The following is a 22708-nucleotide window of genomic DNA, read 5'->3' on the forward strand; positions in this document are numbered from 1 at the left end:
ATTTCGGACACACAGTAGAAGTGCGATTTGAGATACTACGTCATTTTTTAAAAAATGGTTCTTTACATACTCATAAATTTAAAAAAAGAGAATAACTTGAGTTTGTTACTATAATATTAATTATATTTTGTTTAGTACTACTTATTGAAACAAGCTAATTCTCTTACTTTAATTCCTATTCTACTGTGAAATATCCCGAAAATTAGTAAGGAATACTCCAATTTTATTGTACTGCAACTGCACACACACACACACACACACACACACACACACAACTTACTGAACGTCGTCACTTTACTGTGGAATTATAGGAGTGTACTGAAGTATTTAATTTAATTACTGGATGACATGTTAGTACTACAGTTCTTTTAAAACTAGGGATGGTGCGATTTGGGACCCGGTGCGATATCGGGAACTCTCCCCTATGTTTGTTTTTCATAGATTTTAATTGTGCTGCTTTTGACATGTCATGTACTGTGTATCATAACCCATTCAGCCCTGAGCACTTCTGGTAAAAACCACAAACTTAAATATCCAATAAAAACATAACAGTATTCGCTTTCTATTCGTATTGCTTCTACCCCAGATAGCACAGAAAAATTTTTAAAAATGTTTAAAAATTTGCAAAGGCAAACTAAAAAGTTTGCAAAAAACTTGCCTTTTCAAATGAGAAAATTTGCCGAAAGTTCAATGCAAATAACGAAGTTGACGCTGGCTGAGTTTGCAGCAAAGTTGCCTCAGAAAATGAAAACATCTGCCAATACAAACGAAATGTTTGCGACTGCACAGCAAGAAAGTTTGCCAGGACTTTGCTGCAAATATTTTGTGCAATTTTTCTTTGACAAAATTTCCGAAAATGAGCTGATAAATTTGGTGAAAATATTAAAAGGTTTGCAGCAACATTGCAGAAAGTGTTTTCACGATCGCAAGATCATGTTTGCTGCAAAAGTATCAGATAATGTTTGCTGCAAATTTATAAAGTGAAACCTAACTTTATGAAACATCAAAATTTTTATAATGTGGATCCGTCTTTTCTTAGTGGTGAATTTATTTTTACAAATCAGCGAAAATTTTCAGATCATGTTGAAAGCTTTTAATAAACATTAAGAAATTTTGCCTTCGCAAACTTTCAGATTGTTTGCTCCACTAAACGAAGCAAAAATTTGCCGCAAGTATTCGTGCTATCTGGGACAGTATTCTTGGCATGGATGCTCATTTCATTTTCAGTTTAGCGTCCTTTCAGCAGCAAGGCTATATGAGACATGGACCTACAGCTTCGTGGGATTCGAACCACATAAGCTCCCTCTGGAAATCGAACCCGGCTTCCCATCTAAAAGGCGCGTACACTAATTGTCGCGATGATAGTGTCACAAGCAAGGGCGCCCATATTGTGGTTTCAAAGCGGGGGCAAGTATAAGCGACATTTCAAATATAGTTTCAAATTTTGCTGTAACTAATGTAAAAATTCTATTAGGTTTTCGATATTCCCAAGTATAATCTCCTCTTAGGGGAAGCGAGCGCCCCACCTTGCCCCCCCTGATGGGCGCTTTTGGTCACAAGGTATGGTTTATAGGACTTCTGTCGTTTAAAAAACTTGTGCGACTAGTAGTTGATTTGTACGACCTTTGCACTTTAGGATTAGTGCATGTGAAGTTCAATACCGTCAAATGGGGTGAATAGAAACATGGGGGTGAATAGAAACAAAACTCCCAGATTAGTTTTGGATTTATCTGGACGATAAATTAATCAAGAAAACTGAAATTTCTTAACATATTCTTATACGGCTAAAGTGTCCAGGGCAGAGACAAAATGTTTTACTGAGTTGGGAACACTGAGGTAGACGGCAGTAGAATTAATGTGTTACTGAAATCTTACACGGTATTTTAGCGCTCCTTAAACTTTCTTGGTAAGTATGACATTTTCATATTTGTTGCATTTGAACATATGCCTATTTTGTAGTTTGTTGTTTCATTTACTGACGTTCATAGTAAAAGTTTTCCTTTTGTAAATTATTTTTAATCAAAATTTAACTTTAATGGGTTATTGTTATGATTTTTAATTAGTGGGGTGAATAGAAACACTTCTTGGGAAATTCTTGAAATTCCTCAAGGAGTGGAAAATTCTTGAGGAGCAGAAAAAAGGACCTGATAGGAATGTATCAACCATCTCTAAGAACAAATTTCCAAGTCTTCTGAAAAAAAAAAAAAAAAAAAAGCGTGAAACTGAAGGAGGAAAATATCAGGGCTGGATTTGAAAAGTGTGGAATTTTTCCCCTTTGTCGAGACCAAATACTGAGGATGTTGCCAAAAAAAAAAAAAAAAAAAAAAAAAAAAAAAATGAACAAGAAGAAACAGAACAGCAAAAGTCATCTCAGACTGTAAACCGTTCCCTTATGGATCTTCTCAAGAGCATGAGAGAAGATGAAAAAATTAAATAAGAAAAGAAGAGATTACGAATAGATGTTTCTGATAAGAGTTTTGGTTTGTTTTCTGAAAATGATACATTTTCATCAAATCACAACGAAACTCAACCTGCATTTGTATTGTCGGAAGAGGAGAAAGACAACACTCCAGAAGACAACATTCCAGACGATCACGAACTAGATGATGGTTTTCTAAAGCTGGTGATTTTGCTGTGGTAAAATGAGAAGCTAAAAGGCTAAAACTCGATGAGACTATTCAGCACCCAAGTGCGAAAATGGGAACATGATGCATATGTGGGAGTGTTTTATAAGAGAGCACATAAACAATGAAATTTTCAGAACGAAACTGTTGGGTTTTATCAGGAGTTCGTCAGCACGCTGGAAGTATATGATAACTTTCGGGCCCCTTCGTGGCTAAGCGGTTAGCGTACGCGCCTTTGGCGTGGGAGACCCGGGTTCGATTCCCGGCGGGAGCTCATGTAGTTCTGATTCTACGTTAATCAGTAAGTCTACGTCTCATATAGCCCCGCTGCTGAACGGGACGTAAACCTCAAAATCAACTCAACTCATGATAAGTTTCCCTGATGATTTCAGTGGTTTAAATCTTATTCAAATATCATTAAAACTATATGGTCGTTTATACCTATATTGTGCATTGTATTGTTTTATAAGTTTGTAACTTATGTAATACTGGTCCTATTGAACTAATATCTTGCAGGTATCAAATAAATAGTTCGTTTCAACAAATACGCTGTTTCTTTTTTACCTTTCCAATAGTATAAAAGAAACAACAATGAAAATAAAGTAATTGTTTCTATTCACCCCATGGGTAGGGATGAATAGAAACATTAAGAAAAATCAAGGTGAAGAAAAGTGGAGTTGATAAATTAATATGACGTTTACTGAAATTCATTAGCATATTAAGACCTTTCTTTTGGAATAATCTGATACGCGAAATCTTTAACATTACCAGACTTATATTCTCATATAGCCAAAAATGTGTTTCTATTCACCCCATTTGACGGTACAGTTTACAGCTTGTACCATTTAAGGCTAGTAGTGCGTCCCCGTTGTGCTGCCTGAGAATGCATTATAAATTACATGTTTTATCCGCCTTTGCAATACAAATAAAGTAAAAAGTAAATTTTTAATCATTTTGATAAGTTTTTGCGTTAATATTTGGTGAAAAGTATTTGTTCAATATAGAACTTCAAGACATGAAAAGTAATCAATATTTCTGGCGGAAAAAGCATCTAAATTAGTTGTTCCGCTGAATGCATCAAAACATCGGAGAGTGAAAAAGATAAAGGAACGTACTTTTGCTCCGACAATGAAGCATGAATTTGTGTTCATAAACAATTACTTCTGAACGTCAGGATATCAAGAATGTCGATGAGTGCATCCTTTTGTGCTTTTAGTCAGTGTTCGAATTCATTCTTTTTTACCAGGGGGAGTGAATTTCACGCAGCCATCTCTCTTTCACACACACACATTTTATCCACTAGAGAAAATAATATTACTGTCTTCGTTTTACAAATATATGCTAGGTAGATGCTTCTAGGTGGAAATAGATCATCATCCGTTTGAGTAAATGTTGCGACATTCAAGAAGCATATGCTTTTCCAGGAATTCCAGACCTTAACATTGGTTACCTTTAAACTACTTTCAAGCCTCTATCTAGATTGTCCCTGTCAAGAAGAATGTCCTTCTCCATGAAGAGGTAAACATTTCAAGAAACAAAAGTAATTATAACGACTACAAAAAGGTTGAGAGGTGAGATGTTTCGAAAACTGTTTTAACGTAGATTATTATTTTCAGTTTGGATACACAAAATAAAAATACTACCCGTTTTGATCTTCATGATTATTCGAAAAATTCTAGAGAGGAAAAAGTTATCCCTGCAGGGATGAAAATTTCAATTTGTCAGAGGGAATCTCTGGCATCTGAACACTGGATTTAGTATTAGAAATTTAAATTTCTGTATTGCAAGAGCATTGTTGTTAAGCTTTCTCATAGCAATATCGCATTTCAAATGCAGCTATTACCTGATAGTATTATGAATGCTAATGTTTAGCATGGTTCTTTTGACTGGAATTTAAAATATGATTCTTTTACATCTTTAACAATCATTGTTTAACACAATTGAATGTTTAGTCCTTGGCAATTATACCAATTCGAAAGCATACTAAATACCAGGCCGGTAGCCAGCCCAAAAATGTAGGGGGGGATCCAACCATATTATAGTTAATTTGCAAGCCTACCGTGAAAATTTTAGGGGGAAGACCCCCAAGACCTCCCTGAATACGGGCCTGCTAAATACAGTAGCGTACATAGAATGTTATTAAAGGGGGTTCAAGTTCACAATTTCATATCATTTCAGGAGTTTTTATACATATTTTAGCATGGCACATGTTTATTTTACCATATCTTGCTCAAGGGATTTCAATCCGAAACCCTCTTTTGGTACGACACTACCTAAGGGTCATGTTCATACGGGAGATGACGCCCAGTCAAGATCGTGTCCTGAGTAAAACTTAAATCTTTGATAAAATTTAATTCTTGAGATAACTGTTATTCATAAACATGTTTTGAGAATATCTTAACGAAAATGCATCTTAGTCAAGAGATTGCTACATGAATAACGAGATCGAAAGATTGTTTTGAGAAAGATTTATAAATATGGTAAAAATATCATTTTTATCAAAACTTCCTCATTGAAAACCTACATCTCACAATCTTGCCTGAGTAGAATTATGAAACAATTCATTTCTCAATTAGGATCTTGAGAAAAATTTACCTTAAGATGCATCGATGAATACGGCCCTAAATAAGTTGAAGATTGATTGTTTTCTACTCATTTTATTCTTACACAACAAATATTCAACACTATAAGCTGTTCCAGTGTTGCCAATTTGGGGGAAAAGTCGCTAAATCTAGGAGATTCGCCATCCAGGATAGCGACAAAAATTAATTTCTCCGATTAGCGACTTTTTTTTCCGGTAATTTTGGAATGACGATTTGGCGACTTACAAATCTAGCGTCTTTTGTGCTGCAAACAACTTGTCCTAAAATAAGTACTATTAGCTCGAATCAGTTCAGATATATATTTATTTTCCTTTTGCTTATTTGAATCAGTGCAGGTGTAGACGAGCTGGGTAAGTACACAACATTTATCTCTATATTTTCACTTTGGTTGCTGTTATCTCTTACATTCTGACGGGGACCAACTCCAACTTTTAATGTCCTTTAGTTTACAGAGCTTCCGTTTAGAGACATAAATAACACATTACCGATATCATCTGCAGAAGCATGAGTATAATGAAGTAAGATTTTTTTTCTAGACCTTTAATTTTGTTCGTTTTTCTAAACTCATTTTTGATTTCGTTGAAGCAAAATGGAAGACTTTGGGGCAAAAACCGTTAAGTCCAAAAAGTGAAAGTGTAGAGGAGATAGCTTCACAAGGGTTTGTTTCTCTTCATTCAATTTTCTTCAAACTTGGCACATACACACTAGACCAAAAATAAATCGACATGTATTTTTTGTCTCTTTCGAAAAACAGGTTAAGGGGGCAAAGGGCCCCCCTGATTAAAAGGGCCACCTTAAAGAAACGAAACTCTACCGATGCAAAGATGACTTCAAAGTAGGAAATACGGGTTTTGTCGTGTTTGCGAGGAACGGGTTGCAGGGGCAATAGCCCCCTTCGAAAGGACAAAAGGACTCCGCACAATCCTTATGGAAATTGGAGTCAGTGGAATTGCTTGAAACCGTGATATGTTGTAGATATTGTGTTCTTAAGAAAAGTCTCAATGCTAACAACCACAAATCACTGACGGTATGGCCACTACAGGAAAACTTTTTTGAAAACAGCCGTAGATAACGAGATTTTGGATATCAGTAAAACCGTTATTTGTTGTAGATATTGTGATCCTGAGAAAAAGTCTGAATGGGAATAACCATCAATCACTGATCATTTGGCCACTACAGAGCCACTTTTTTGAAAGCAACCGAAGATAGTGATATTCTGGATTTCGATGAAAATGACTGAAACTGTGATATGTTGCAGATGTTGTGATCCTGAGAAAAAGTCTCAACAGGTACAACCACAAATCACTGGCCATTTAGCCACTACAGGGCTACATTTTTGAAAACAGTCGAAGATAACACTTTCGATCTCGGTAATAATGACTAAAACCGTTATACAGTATGTTGCATATGTTGTGAACCTGAGGGAAAGTCTTAATGGGCACAACTACCACACATTGATCATTTGGCCACTTTTATGAAAGTAACCGAAGATAGTGATGTTCTGGATTTTGGTGAAAATAATAAACCACATGTTTTAGATATTTTGATCCTGAGAAAAGTTCTTAAGGGGCACAACCACTAATCACTGACCGTTTGGCCACTACAAGGCCACCTTTTTCAAAGCAGCCGATCCGAAGATAGTGATATTCTGGATTTCGGTGAAAATGACCGAAGTCGTGATAGGTTATAGATATTGTCATCCTGAGAAAAAGACTAAATGTACACAACCATAAATCACTAATCGTTTGGTCACTACAGGGTTTCTTTCTTGAAAACAGCAGAGTATAACGATGCTCTGGATGTCGGTAAGACTGACTAAAACTGAGATATGTTGAAGATCTTCTTATCATGAGAAAAAGTCTCAATAGACAAAACCATCGAATTATGATCGTTTGGTCACTACAGGTCCAGATTTTATAAATAAGCCGGGTATAACGATATTTTTGATTTCGGTGTAAATGAATGAAACTTTTATATGTTGTAGATGTCATAATCCTGAGAAAAAAGGTCTAGGGCTTTCCAGGGTTTCCTTTGTTCCGCAAGATGAACATCTGAAAGTTGTCTGTGCTTAAATGATGTTGGCCGCTACTCTTCCCATCCCTTATGGAATCGGACTTTTCAGGGTTTCATACAATTCTACCAAAACTCCAGAGCATTCTTACCTTCTGCTGTTTTAAAACATGTTGCCCCGTAGTTGCCAAATGGTCACAGATTGGTGGTTATCTCCATTCAGACTTCTTCTCAGAATCACAACATCTACATAATATCACGATTTTAGTCATTTTATTGAAATCCAAAGTCGTAATCTTCGGCTGTTTTTTCTCAGAAACACCATATCTACAACATAACACGGTTTTAAGCAAGTCCACCGAATTCCAATTTCCATAAGGATCGTGCGAAGTCCTTTGACATTTCGAAGGGGGCCATTGCCCCTGCAACCCTTTTCTCGCAAAAACGACAAAACCCGTATTTCGTACTTTGAAGTCATCTTTGCATCGGCAGAGTTTCGTTTTTTAAAGTGGCCCTTTTAATGAAGGGCCCCTTTTTTAAAAGGATCCCTTGACCCCCCTTAATCTATTTTTCGAAAGAAACAAAAAATGTGTCGATTTATTTTTGGTCTAGTATATACGTGCCAAGTTTGAAGAAAATCGGATGAAGAGAAACAAACCCTTGTGGAGCTATCTCCTCTACACTTTCACTTTTTGGACTTAACTTGTTTTTGCCCCAAAGTCTTCAATTGATCATAAAGTTAAAAATATTTAAAAGTGAAATTATTGTTAGTTATACATAAGTCTTTCTATACGTTCTTGTAGATAGTACTATAGCTTGAATTTATAATCGATTTTTCACCCAAAATTGGAGATATTTCATCTCCAATTTAGCGACTTTTTGTAACAACTTGTTGGCAATACTGAGCTATTCAGACACTATAAGACGGGCTATACACTGCGAGATAAATCCTAGGATTTATCTTTGGAAAAATGTTGACATATCTTGTAGGAAATCCTACCGTTTTGTGTCACACACGTGAGAAGTTTTCCTGTCTGACCAAATGACGTTCTTCAATATTGTGACATAGTTCTATTTATAATCGTGGGACGTAAAACTCAAAGATTTCATTTCATTTCATTTTCATAGTTCTATTTAATAAAAGTACAAGATTAATGAATTCCTATGCTAACTACACTGCACATGCTACTAATATTAACCCTCCAGAGGGCGCATGTCGGTTGAAAAGACCAAATTGCGCCATTTTGGTCATTGCTAGTAGGAGATTCTCCCTCTCAGATACTCCTCAGGGAGGGGTGGGGAGAAGTTAGTTCCAAAGTGCCTGTCACAGTGATAACAAAAACCCAAGGTCGGTCATTTCCACCGAAGCGCCCAATAGGTCAAAAAGACCGATGCGCCCATTCGTGCCCGTATGACCTATGCGCCCTCTCGAGGGTTAATACCAGGCGCTATGTTGTTAAATTTGAAACCTCTAAAAAAGAATAAAAATCAAAAGGGTGCGGATGTACTTTCGCCGCACCACATTTTATAAGATTTATAAGTTAAAAAAAAATGAAAATGAAATCTTTGAGTTTTACGTCCCACGGTTATGCCGGTTAGGCTAAAGGAGACGGTGATAATGAGTAATGAATGAAATGGTGGAATGAAGAAAGTGGGAGGAAACGGGAGAACCCCGAGAAAACCCACGCACACGGTGTTTGTCCACCACAAAGTTCACTTGGCGGGGGCTGGGATCGAACCTGGGACCCCTAGCACCAGAGGTGAACGCTCTACGACTGAGCCACCGCGGCCCTAAGATTTATAAGTAAAATTCAATACTTTGCATGAAAAGACATAATTATAAAGAACAAATTTCTGCAAGCAATAGAATTAAATACAAAGTAATACACCTATATTTTACGTTTACAAGTGTAGCTTTAGTAGTGTAAAATCATTATAACTGTTTTACTACGGATAAAATAAATGCAGGGCGATGTTTTGCGGAAGAGTTCCGGCTATTTTTTCTAAGAAATGTTACAATTTCGATGGTTTCTGTTCGCATTAGTTTAGTTTCGGTTAGTTACGGTTATGTTAGATTATATTAGTATAGGAACCCAGCATTATTTTCAAAAAATGATATAATTTTGCTTTTTTCTATTAATATTAGGTTAGTATAGTTTCAATAGCTTAGATTTGGTTAGGATGTGTTAGGTGTAAGTACTTGCATATTCCATTTCATCTGTAAATTTTGTATTTTTTACGTTCTCCTGGATCCCTTCTGCGTAACATTTTCCTAAGTGAGTGCATATAAAAGCCGTTTTTACTACCTTTGATAACGCGCCTGGTTCCTTCGGACGCACCCCCTCACTAAATTCGTGTCCTCGCTTCACCCTGCCTGACTCGGTTACATAGCATTCGTGCTTTTCAGTGGCCACCTAGCACAGGTTGGTCTGTGTTTTTATACATCCGGACACCGTATTTATAGGCAAAGCGTAAAGGAATTGTACTTTTTCAATAATTGTTTTAGATGGTCCCCTTGAATTTTATCTATAGTATGAGATGTTTTCATGTCGCTCAGCGCAAATCATTTAGGAAATAATACTAATAAGGAAATTAATGACAAATTATAATTTTTCAACGATTATTTCAAGTGGTGCACCGAAAGTAAATCGTGCACTATCAGAAAATAAATTAACTTGTTTGTTTTCACTTTTTCTCACCTGATGTCGCTTAAATCGAAATCTTACGAATCTTCTTTTCGAAATAGAGCGTGCTAGTTTTAGACGGAAACGTTTATCATGGCATTTCTCGTAGCAAAAATCATATCATCGATATCCTACCGTGTAAAGTTGCACATGCTATAGCATTTCCCGTACCATGACATATCCTATGTCATTTCTTGTCGATAGAACCTGCTCTATTTTGTAGCATTTTCCCCAGTATTTCTGGTCCGATTGCAGCGCGTTTCTTTTCCCATCTTATCCAGTATGATTTACTTTTTCAAAAGTAAATTGTCTTGTCGCCAGCTTTGCATCTCATACTATGCTTGCATTGTGATGTAAATGTACGGTGCACGAGCATCCTTTAGGCGTTACATTACAAATCTTCGTCAGTGAAAGAAATCATATACTTTTATGGTGATTTTCACTTGATGTCAAGCCAGTTTCAATACCAAAATTTTTATTAGAAATTTGTTTATTGATAAGAGAGAGAGAGAGAAAATATCAATGCACAATGAAGCACAAACGTCGAGTAACTAATTAAGCGTAATTTCAAATCGGTTGTGAAATATTTTAAAAAGTGACTATTTTTATTTAACTATCAAGCCAGAATCACCCGTTTATTTCGTTTATAATGTACTCCAGTTGAAAGCACAAATAAAAATTTCAACGTCACAATTCGCACAAACAGTTAAGAATCGTTTAAGCCTAATTTAAAATAAGCTTTGCAGAATTTTGAGTGGTGGCTACATTCACTTGAATGTCGAACCAGCGTTGTCATTTTATTACTCTTATTTATTCCGGTTGAAAGTACACATGAAAATTTCAGCGGGTGAATCCAGCACAAAAAAAACTAACAACTGCTAATGAATAATTTGGAATTAGTTTTGAAATATTTTGATTTATGTCGATTTTTACTTTACCACCGTCACTTTATTGCCTTTATTACTTATTCCGGTCCGCACCACAATCGAAAATTTCAACGACACAATCCAGTATAAACAAAGCACAATGGCTTTGAAATCATTTTAACATTTTGGGATATAATTTAAATACAGCAACTTTCATTTGACACGAAGCTTGTAATTTCACCTAATAACTGATCACCATTCATTGTCATTGCTAAGGAATGTCAATAGCATAATCCAGGGCAAACGCAGGAGTACTGACTATGAGCAATTTAAAATAACTTGTGAATTACTTTTAAATGGTGGTGATTTGCGCTTGATTATCAAACTAGCAGCACATTTGATTTTGTTTATGTAGTACGGTTGATAGCACAAATGAAATTTTCAGCTGCGCATTCCAGCACAAATGTATCACAATCATTAAAGGGTAATTTGAAATTAAGTTTGGAAACATTTTGATTGGTGGCGATTTTCACTTGGCTATGAAGTTCCATTACCTCTTATTCCATTTATAGCATAAACGAAACTTTTAACGGTACAATCCAACATAAATGATGTACAATTGTTACTAAATATTTTTTAACATTTTGGGATATCTTTTAAGTAATGATAATATTCACTTGGAGTCAAGCCAGCATCGTTATCTAATTTTTTCTTGCCTTCATTCTTACTGATAAAATCTCAACAGTACAAACGTAGAACAACTGTTTAAGTGTAATTTGAAATTACTATGAAAATATTCTGATTGGGGGCGATTTTAACTTGACTATCAAGTTAATATCGCTACTTTATTTAGTTTATCATATATTCTAGTTGACATCACAAATGAAAATGTCAACGGCACAATCCAGCACAAACGAATAACAATCGTTCAAGTTTACTTGAAATTAATTCTCGAATATTTTGAGTGTTGGTAATCTTCACCACGTCACCATTTAATATCTGTTAATACTTATTCCGGTTCACAGCACAAACGAAAATTTTAACTGCACAATCCAACACAAATGTAGCACAATCGTTTGGACACAATTTTGAAATTTTTGAGATATACTTTACCCAGTGGTGAATTTTACTTGGCGTCAATGTCAGCCCCGCTAGCTAATTTTTTATTGGCACTTAGATTATTGGTAAGAAAGATTAGAAATCTTAATAGCACAATCCAGCACAACTGATTAAACGTAATCTGAAATTAGCTTGGAAATATTTTGATTGGTGGTAATTTTAACTTTACTACCTAGTTATCATCATCGTTTTATTTTATTTATTATACATTCCGGTTCATAACAAACGAAAATTTGAACGGCACAATCCACTACAAACGTAGTATAATCGTTTTGAAACAACTTTGGTAAAAATGATGAGAAATCTCATAGTACAATCCAGCACAAACGCACAACTGATTTTTTTAAAAAATGGAACTGGTTTCGAGATATTTTCATTGTGGGTGACTTTATTTATTGGTTGACAGGACATATCGAAATTTGAACTGCACGATCCAGCACAAACAATCGATACTATTCTCGATAATATTTCGTGTAGTGGCTATTTTGTCTTCACATACGTAATTTCTTCTGATATTGCATCATTCTGTAAAGACTTGCGTAAGCGGAAATCAAAATTATCGTTTTATTTGCATGTTGCATTATTTGCATTGCGGTTCGCAAATTTTTGCGGTTATTACGGAATGAAATTCATGTATTTTGTAAGTTTGAGATCACCACTATTAAAAATCATTTTATTCACTTAGTATTCAGTATGACGTTCACACACATACAGCTTCCATTATATACACTGTAATACTTTTAGGCCGTATTTATTGAACCTTCCTATGATGTCATACCAAATTTGGTATTGACTTTTATTCTATTGTTACAGGCTCAGAAAGACAGAAGAGTAAGCAAAGTGTGACTAAATGGAAAAATTGAAGAGCTGTTATTGAATATCTCAACAAGAAAGATTAAAAGCAGCAGGAGATCCATGCCGACATGCTTGCTACTTTAGGTGATAGTGGCCTTCATATGGTACAGTGTAGAAATGGGCAGGCCAATTTAAAAGGGGAGAACCACCATTGAAGATGACATTCAATCAGGAAGGCCCGTGGATGCACTAACTCAGGAGAACACTGACAAAGTGCATGAAATCATTTATGAATAATCGGTAAATGACCATCAGGCAGAATGCTGAGATAGTACCTTGTCTAGTCATAAATACTGTTGCAGAAGTATTGTAGTGAATTTTTCTTATGATTGGTCAACAGACAGGTTCTGTCTCCTACTCGCGTGCAAGCAGTGTTGCCAGCTCATACATTAAAAAATATTATTGTAGCCGCGTGATAGCCTTATTCCAATATTGCCACGATTACAGCAACAACTAACACTCATATAATTATTCATCCAAAGCACACATCTTTTACAATGTGCGATCATTGGTATATATTAAAATTTAGAATTTCACAAACTAGTAAACTTTGGTGACACACATATGAATACAGGTTTATTGAACGGGATGCAAGGATCACTGGGGCATGTGGAATTGCTTTCTGTTTCCAGATGCTTTTCCCTGAAGGAATAAAAATGCTCCAAAATACAATGCTCAGCTGTGATACAGTCTTTCTTTCAGGGGGATTTTTTTTTTTTTTTTTTTTGTCTGCTTCAGATTCTGTGAAGTTTCAACATTCAACAATGAACAAAAAATTAGGGGAACCAATTTGTTTCTTACTAATGACAATGGTCACACGGAAGCCTGTTACTGGAAGTGCCCTTTTGGAGGAGTATTCCGAACGACATGCTTGCCATTGAAAGGTGTATATTGAATAGCAATCGGTAAGCGTAAATTCCCATTAGCCTAGGCTTACCATATCAATATTATTGAATGTCAGACATTCTTTCAATAAAAGCATGACTTTCCGATTTTTCTTTTAAAGAAAGACTTCATTAATTTTTTAAAAGTCCTCTTTTTCTACTTTAAAATTCTGTTCATAATGTTGAAGCTGTCTCGTTTTATACGGGAAAATCACTTCTTCAGTCTTTATCCAGGCTCTCTCCGGTTCTAAACAGGGCGACGCCAAATATCAGGTTAAATTTAATACATTGTCTTATATCAGATCGCCACTTGGGTATGCTAATCACCTCGCTTTGGTTTCTCTTTTCAGCTGTTTCGTTTTGGAAATGAAAGTGAACATACTTTTCATTTTTACTATGAGCAAGATATCCCACTGAGTGCAGTATTATGGGCATTTCAAGGCAGAGTGTATCACACACACATAGTATATATATATATATATATATATATATATATATATATATATATATTAAATTGAAACAATATTTTGTATTGAAATATGTAATAAATTCTGTCGTTTCAATCAAACACACTATAAAATCTGCTATAACTTTGGTTAAACAAGCAAATTCTCTTTTTAAAGGAGAAAGGTTAACGCATAATACTAATACAAGTGATCCCTGGTTCAATTCTTGGTGGAGGATACAGCCTTGGAAAGAAGACAGAATACCTCAGGTCACATTGCTACATTAAATTCATTGTTTTTATATTTTCGGAGTTGTGTGAACTAATGATGATTTCAAGGGATGGCCTGAGGAGGAAATTCTATCGCTCTCCAAAAGCTACGAAATTTTCCTGGGCGCATATACACTTTTCGCCATAGGTCCATATGAACTTTTTCTCTTATTTTGATATGAGGAATCAGCTCTTACAGTCTGTCGGTATAGTTCATTAACACCCTGTGTATATATATATAAATAAATTGTGTTCCTTGTGAATTAGTACCGAAAAAATATATAAATAATAATTATTTATATTAACTTTTTGTCAATTTGTAGGTTAAATCTGCAGTTTAATGATGCAAAAAAAGCAAGAATTGCTTGATGTGGGATTGAATCTGCGACTCACTAAAAAAAAGGCCTATTTACGTCCATTTTTCTACTTATTGCACTAAGAGCAACAACAAATTGTTTACCAACAAGTTAACGAAATAATTAACAATGATAACCAGTTGGATTGTAGAAATAAAAATAAGACAATAGCACGGACTGGATTAGAATATAGACCTGCGAATTACAAATCTGGCTTTTACTACTATGTCGTTGCACCTTGATGCGATGGACCTTATGAGCACCTTGTTGAAATGGCGACTGTATAGCAGGAATTGATATTCTGACGCGTGTAACGAAGGATATGCCGTTTTCGCTTAGGTTTATTCTTGAATATATTAAAGTGATAATTTATTGTAGACATAAACACACACACACACACACACACACACACACACACAAAAAAAAAGTTTTGCTTTTTGTTTAGATTGGAACAATCACGTTGCATTTACAGAATAGCAAACGAGGAACTCAGCCACCATTACATATCAACCTTGGTTTGAAGATTTCTATTACATCACTAGACAGAGAGAAGGTCTTTTCGCATTGGGACTCCAGCACGGGTTGACCCAAGTCAGCACACTTTTGTCAGTGTGAAACCACTCAAGCTAAGTCATGCCGAATCAGATAAATACGTGTTGACTCGAGCAGTGTTTGGCCCACATATATGCAGGTGTTTTCGCAGTGAATAGCACGTCTCGCGTCGGGTCACATTGGCCCAGTACGACTCAGCACGAATTGAAACAGAGATAAAAAAAAATCCTTTCATATTGGCTTTTCATCTCAAGAAATATTCATCTCCAAAGATAAGAAATATATTGGTTGTGTCTTTGCTATGGAGGATAGCAATTTTTGTCTGTAACATACGTGTTCAATATTCACTGCTTAACTTACAGAAGTTAAGCTTGTCATCAAACATGTACTTCAACATCTTTTATCTGCACTGACTTGCAAAGCGTTATTGAAACCCTTTAGGGTGTCTTTAGTAAACACACCTCCCTGTACGATGTTGTGAGATATCATGTTACAAAATCATCACTGTGTCACCGTTGCCTGGTGAATGCTGGAACATGTCAACATTCAGAGAAACGAGCGTACCGGACACACCACGTTGGCAGATGTTGAACTGGAGCATTCTCTCCTGTTCTCTGATCTCTGTAACTATGTTATCCAACGAATGCGACTCATTGGCAGGCGGATCAGAACCAGGCCAATGAAAAATTAACCTCATTCTATCAAACCTATTTCGGGCAATTGGCAGACTTCACTGTGAAAAGTGAAAAGCTGAATGCTGACTGGCCGTCAACGAATCCAACCAACACACATAAACAACCAACGAAAATCCAACGAAACACGTATAAACAAGTTCTTCTATGTGTGACTTATAACATGTGCTGTACGGAACTTAAAGAGATTGACAAACATGACAAATTTTAAGAAATCAGCTACTGCCTCGGATTATTGCAAAAGAGATCGGAGTTCTCCAAACAACCATAAAAATTATAAAAATGAAATTTCTACCGGAATAGCGTAATTTCTGTTTTGTTCCAGCGGTAATTTCATTAGTTAGTACTGTGAAACCTTCTTTAATGGACATTACCCGCAATATGGACAGATATTTTTGTCCACCAGAAGTACACGTATTATTACGAGACAGAACCTTCCCGTTTACGGACACACACAGATACAGAGACGTACAGTTTTCTTTTCCTCCCAACCAATAACCTCTTCATAACGGACAGAAAATATTTTCAGTTCATATGTATTTAGTACAGAAACGAGTGCTCACATGTGCCTGTAAAATGTACATTGTAGACTTTTTCCCAAGAAATTCATAAATGTTTACGGCTGATGAGTTTTATCTACATTTACAGTACTTAATGTGCGTTACTTTTATTTTGCGTATATTTTAGTTTCTTTACAGAGTATAATTTCCTCCTCATCCCCGCCCCAGGAACACTGAGCACAGTATTTGCCTGAAGATAATATTTTTACATATATTCACTGTAGTTGCACACAATTTCCGCACACTGTGAATAATCTTAATTTCTGTAACTTCTGTGTAGTGGAGACTTCTCATTTACGGACAAATAATCATGTCCATCGATGTCCGTTATTCGGGTATTTCACTGTAGTAGGGTATTAGCTAGCGAAATTATCGTTGGAACAAAACAGGAATTACAATACTCAGGATAAATATTTCTTATATTACATACAATGAGCATAAAAAAATGCTGACATTATTCATTTGGTGTCTCCAGCTAAAGATGTAATTATATAAAACCTCATATTTTCCCCACTTTCACCGTGCAGAATATATAATTTTAAAAATTACTTTCACGGAGTACAATGTATAAAACCTCAATCAAAATACCTCCAAGAATAATTCTCAGATAATGTTTAGTTAGACAGGGTTCAAGGAATAAACAAAACAAACAAATAAACATAAAACGATTGGATATAATTGGCGATTTCAGTGCTAGAACATCCAACAAGTGGATGTTGGAGTTTGACTCTTCACCACTTCAGCGACAAGATTTATCTATTTTATACCAACATTACTCGTATAATGTCAATATCATTTAAATTCATCAGGAATCTTTACAGAAACGTAAGTAATTATTAACTCTTTCATAATAACAATCACAACTGTTGTATGTATACTTTTATTTAATCTGAGCTTTTGGTACCGTATATACACACACATGGCTGTGCAGAATATGAGCTTCAATACCTCCTTTCAACAATTTTTTTTTTGTATCATTCTATAAATATAACGCACAAAACAAATCAATTGTATTTTTATAATTTGTTGCTCTTCCATATCAAACGAACACTACCTTTGCTCAGTAATGCATTCAGGACGACCACTCACATCTGGTATACAAAAATAATGAATCGGCTTCAGAAAATTCGTATTCCCTCAATTCACGATGGCACTACTTTTATCTCCAACCCTGACTTCTGTATTTGTGAAGTATAACATCACAATACTCATATATTATATTAATTGCATTCTATCGTTATTTACATATTTTTCAAAAAAACAAATCTTTTATCTACAATTGTTGAAACCACAAGAAACTGTTTTCCTATGGTAATACAGGACAATTAGTTCCAAGCAATATTAGAATTAAAGTACAAACCCACAGAATTTATGTTAGGTATTACACACGCTTCAATAATTTTTTAACCACTTCTACAACAAACCCAATGATATATTATTTAAGTATAAGAGGCAGAAACAAGCAACAAAAGCATTTTCATTTTACAAGGAAGAATTTTCCCCTTTATGGTTTGCTGTTAAACTAGTATTAATATAGTTGCTGTTTTCTATATACACCAGTCTCAAAAAAATATCACATTCTAACAATGAAAGAATTCCGTTATTATCACAAATAGGTGCTTGAGTGTGCAAATTACTGCAATATTTCATCATTTAAATATTCTCTGTTGCTTCTAAGGCCCTTTGAATTTCATCTGGACAACAATGATGATTCATGACTGACAGTATCACACACAACCCCCACACGACTTCAACTGTTCACATTCACAATGACTATTTGGGGATTTGCTTAAACAAAAACAGATTCAAAATAAAATATTCATTTATTTTCTTTATCAGTGTTCTGCAAGAAATGACTCTAGTGAAACAGGGATCATTCCTTTATATGGTATATTTTGTTTCCGAATAACACGTGCCGCAAGACATTGCAAACTCGTAAAATGGATAGGATTAATTAATTCATGCAATTCTTGCCCCTTTAGCAGTTGCGCAAATGTCTTTCCTTCTCCATTTACAAGGTCTATATGGGCACCACGACTGAGGAGTGTTCGCGCTACAGCCGCAGGACAAGGACGAGCAAGAGCAGCCACGTGAAGGGGAGTATTGCCATCTGCGTCTCGGGCATCTGCATCAGCACCCACTTCAAGTAAAATACCTGCTAATTCTGGAGCAGGAAACGAACACACGGGGTATCTACCGACCACTGTACATTCCCGCATACAAGCAAGATGAAGGGGTGTTGCATTATGACGGGCTCGAGGTTGGAGTTTCACTAATTCAAATACTGCCTTACGTAGATCATAGCCTTGCTCTTGATCTAAATGTGGAAGAAGTCGTGACAAAAGACAACCCAAATGCATTACGATGACTAAAGTTCTATGGAAGTAGGTAAGATCGCGTTCACCCGCAGGTATTTTTGCCAGGTGAGCCATTCCGGAAGCGACTTCGTTAACTGCCTTTTTGAACACCGATAACACATCCGTAAAATTAACTGGCGGCACTCTTCTTCCTCTTGTTCTACTTTCACTCATCATAAACGAAAAGAGCTCTGTAAAAGAGAGGAGGCTGCTCTGGGTCATGGGACTGAGAGGCTCTAACATACTTTGTTGCATATCCAAAGCGTAAGTCCAAAGTGTTACACAACGGTCAAATTTCCCAGCATCTGCATAGACTGCTCCACGGTAGCGTATATAATAACTGGTGTCCGGATGAGCGGGACCCAGAATTCTTTCTCGAACAAGCAAAGCTTGCATCCTCATTTCATCAGGATCAGCCACTAGCTCTTCAAGTTGTTCCGGTTGCGAAACTTCAACAGCATGCTCATATGCAGCTATAGGAGATGGACGAGTTGGCTTAGGAATAGGTGGATAACCATCTCGGTACCTGTAATTAAAATTTACATTCCTAAATAAAGCTGGATGTACATGTAACCTAGTGGAAATAATGAGCAACCACTAAAAACATAATAGAAAGAGGTTTTAAAAAATAGTATATGAAGTAGAAAACAAAATAACACTTAATATTTCATGTTAAATATGCACTCGTTCCATAATCATTGTTGGGACCTTTACTGTTGTATTTTGCATTATACAGCATTTATTTAATTATTCATATTGTTATATTTTTGTAGTTGGTTGAGAAAGTATTATTAGCCTCGTGCTTTCAGACCTGTGTAGAGATTAGTATATGAGTTAGTTCAGTATGTGATTAGCGAAAAACAACTATGTTGTTGTTGATGTGTGTGTGTGTGTGTTTAACTATGAAAGATATTTCAATTTTCAGACTATAAGTCAGTGTTCATATCTAACTACTGTATTTCCTCCATCCGAAATAAATCATGAATAAAACGATAAACGTCGTTTGTAGTTGTACATGAACAAACATAATTTTGACTTAACGAGATATTCGGTTCTATGAATTAAAATTGAACTTGTTTTCGAAATTATCAGCACAAAACTTGATGGTTTGTATATATCTATATTTATATATATCCATATCCATATCTATATCTATCTATCTATCTATCTATCTATCTATCTATCTATCTATCTATCTATCTATATATATATATATATATATATATATATATATATATATATATATATATATATATATATATATATGTGTGTGTATTTGGTGACTGTACAGTCTTCTTTTATAAATCTCTCTCCCCAAAAAAGATTGTATCACCACAACCATTGGTCTAGTGGTTCGATTCCCGGTACGAGAGCAATGAACACATTATGATGGCTTGGATTTTAAGTTAAACTGAAGGGCCATGTCTCGTACAGCCTCAATGTTAAAAAGGGGAGCTAAGCTTAGGCAATTCCAAGGAAGACAGTTTAAAACCTAGGTATTTCGCCTTGAATCAACGATATGAAGCATCAAAAGACCAATCATACTTAAAATTTGTTAGCTTGGCCACATTTCTCTTCAACCTCCACTTTCCCATAAAACGTGTATTATAGTAATTACTCGATAGATTGGTCACTGTCTATCTTGAAAGCTGGCTGCATTGAAGTAACGTTATCTCTATACTCTTAAGTTAAATTCACCTCTGTATGTTGAACTTTATCTTTGTATTTCTTCGGAGCCTGTTCAAAAAATCTTTTGTAGAGCGTTCCTCTCTGGTGCCTAGGTTCAGCATTCGCCCAGTGGAACTTATGGTGGACAAACACCGTGTGGGTAGGTTTTCTCGGAGTTCTCCTGTTTCTCGTCACTTTCTTCATTCTCATCATCACAGTCTCCGTTAGTCTCAATACATAACTGTGGAATGTTCAACTTTAAGAAACTGCTCTTGTGTCCTTCAGATCAGCAACAAACAGAAAGGAATAAAGGGAAAACTTGTCCACTGAACTTTTCCAAAAAGGTGGTACTCGTTCTTTTAACGTCCATTGTCGGCGAATGTATCAATACACTGACACCTATTCATATTTTATACTGCAAGACTTTTAGTGGTTCAGTGCAGGTGGATCTTCGAATACTTTCTTTTTAAGAGCTTGAACGAAATTTAGAACACATTATCAGATTCATACTGCATTATATATATATATATATATATACAGGGTGTTAATGAACTATACCGACAAATTGTAAGATGTGATTCCTTACATCAAAATAAGAGAAAAAGTTCATATGGACCTGTGGGGAAAAGTCCATAGTTTCAGAGCTAGGGCTGTCCAAAATCGCGAAAAAGCCAAATTTCAACAGGCCCCTATTTCGAATTCCAGAAACTGTGGATGGTAGACCTTATCAACGTAAAGGAAGTCACGCATACGCAATCCAAAAACGCATATTTTATTAATTTTCAGTGAGTGTACAGTGTATTCCATACAGGGTGAAATTCACAGACATGTCATCAACCGAATTTTGAAATATGCTCTGACTTTATGATTGGTCCAAAGTAGGCGAACGATAAGCCTTGATAGCACTTCTTTGGTGCGATGTCGGAAGTGTAAGGGTAGTTTTAGACGGAAGCATTTATCGTAACAAAAATCGTATCATCGATATCCTACCGTGTAAAGCAGCAAATGCTATAGCATTTCCCATGCCATGGCATATCCTATGGCATTTCTTGTCGATAGATCCTGCTCTATTTCGTAGCATTTTCCCAGTATTTCTGGTCCGATTGCAGCGCCGTGGTGTGTTAAAAAGAAGCGAAGGATTTTGTGCCAAATATCCATGCTCTTTGTTTTGTGTGGGAAATTGAATTGTAGTAAAGGAAAATGAGTTGGAGTAGGGAAGCTCTTTGTCCACAATGACCGGCGAGACCGGCAATGTTTTTAATATGACCGGCGAGAACTGTTGTTACAATTACTATAGCTTTAGCAACCTCACGCTTAATTTCGGAGCCATAATTGCGCTCTTCTCCAGAGATTTGTTTGCTACGTCACGACAGATGCTTATCAAAATGCTACCGTTTAAAAGCACCATATACTTTTGATGCCATAGAATATTATACAAGATTTTTGGCAGCACATCTGCTACGATAAATGCTTCCGTCTAAAACTAGCCTTAAGGATCGTCAGCAGCACGATTTCTCGTACTCGGGATAACGCATGCTGCAATGTTTTCTTTCATGCTTATAAGTGAAGAAAACGTGAAATATACCGTGACGAAATACATTACATTACACATTATTCCAAATATAAAAAGACATGAAGCTGCCGGTTCCTAACACTTCCGACTTCCCTTCAAAGTACTGGATGTCCATTGTTGTAAAGGTTTACCTTCTGCCTGCTTTGGACCATCTTTGAAATCAGGGTATATCTGAAAACTCTATTGAGAGCATATCTGAGAATTACACCCTGTATACCTATTGAAAATTGACGAAATATGCACCTTTGTTTTGTGTATGCGTGGCTTCCTTTACGCTGATAAGAACCACCATCCAAAGTTTTTGGAATTCGAAATAGGGCCTGTTGAAATTTGGCTTTTTCGCGATTTTGGACAACCCTAGCTCTGAAACTATGCACTTTTCGCCATAGGTCCATATTAACTTTTTCTCTTATTTTGATGTGAGGAATCACCTCTTACAATTTGTCGGTATAGTTCATTAACACCCTATATATATATATATAAAAGGGAAGTAAGACAACAGGACAGCATTTTGTTTTATACATGCTTTTGTGTGACCTTTATAAATCTTTTGGAAGAAGAAAATTGTGTGCGTTATTTATGTGGTTCGT

General features: G+C 35.8%; 1 protein-coding gene across 1 annotated transcript in view; it reads right to left on the reverse strand.

Moving 5' to 3' along the window:
- Positions 1-17174: 17174 nt before the first annotated feature.
- The window catches only part of LOC145666635 (protein fem-1 homolog CG6966), a 142852-nt gene continuing 137318 nt past the window's right edge, over positions 17175-22708 (reverse strand). The window contains exon 6 of the mRNA XM_081734083.1: positions 17175-19403. Within this exon, the coding sequence (XP_081590209.1) occupies positions 18356-19403 (1048 nt within the window). The 3' untranslated portion in view covers positions 17175-18355. The remainder of the gene's footprint in view (positions 19404-22708) is intronic.

Source organism: Thermobia domestica, chromosome 12 (genome assembly GCF_964235325.1).
Source record: "Thermobia domestica chromosome 12, izTheDome1.hap1.1, whole genome shotgun sequence".
In the NCBI taxonomy this organism is placed as follows: Eukaryota; Metazoa; Arthropoda; class Insecta; order Zygentoma; family Lepismatidae; genus Thermobia; species Thermobia domestica.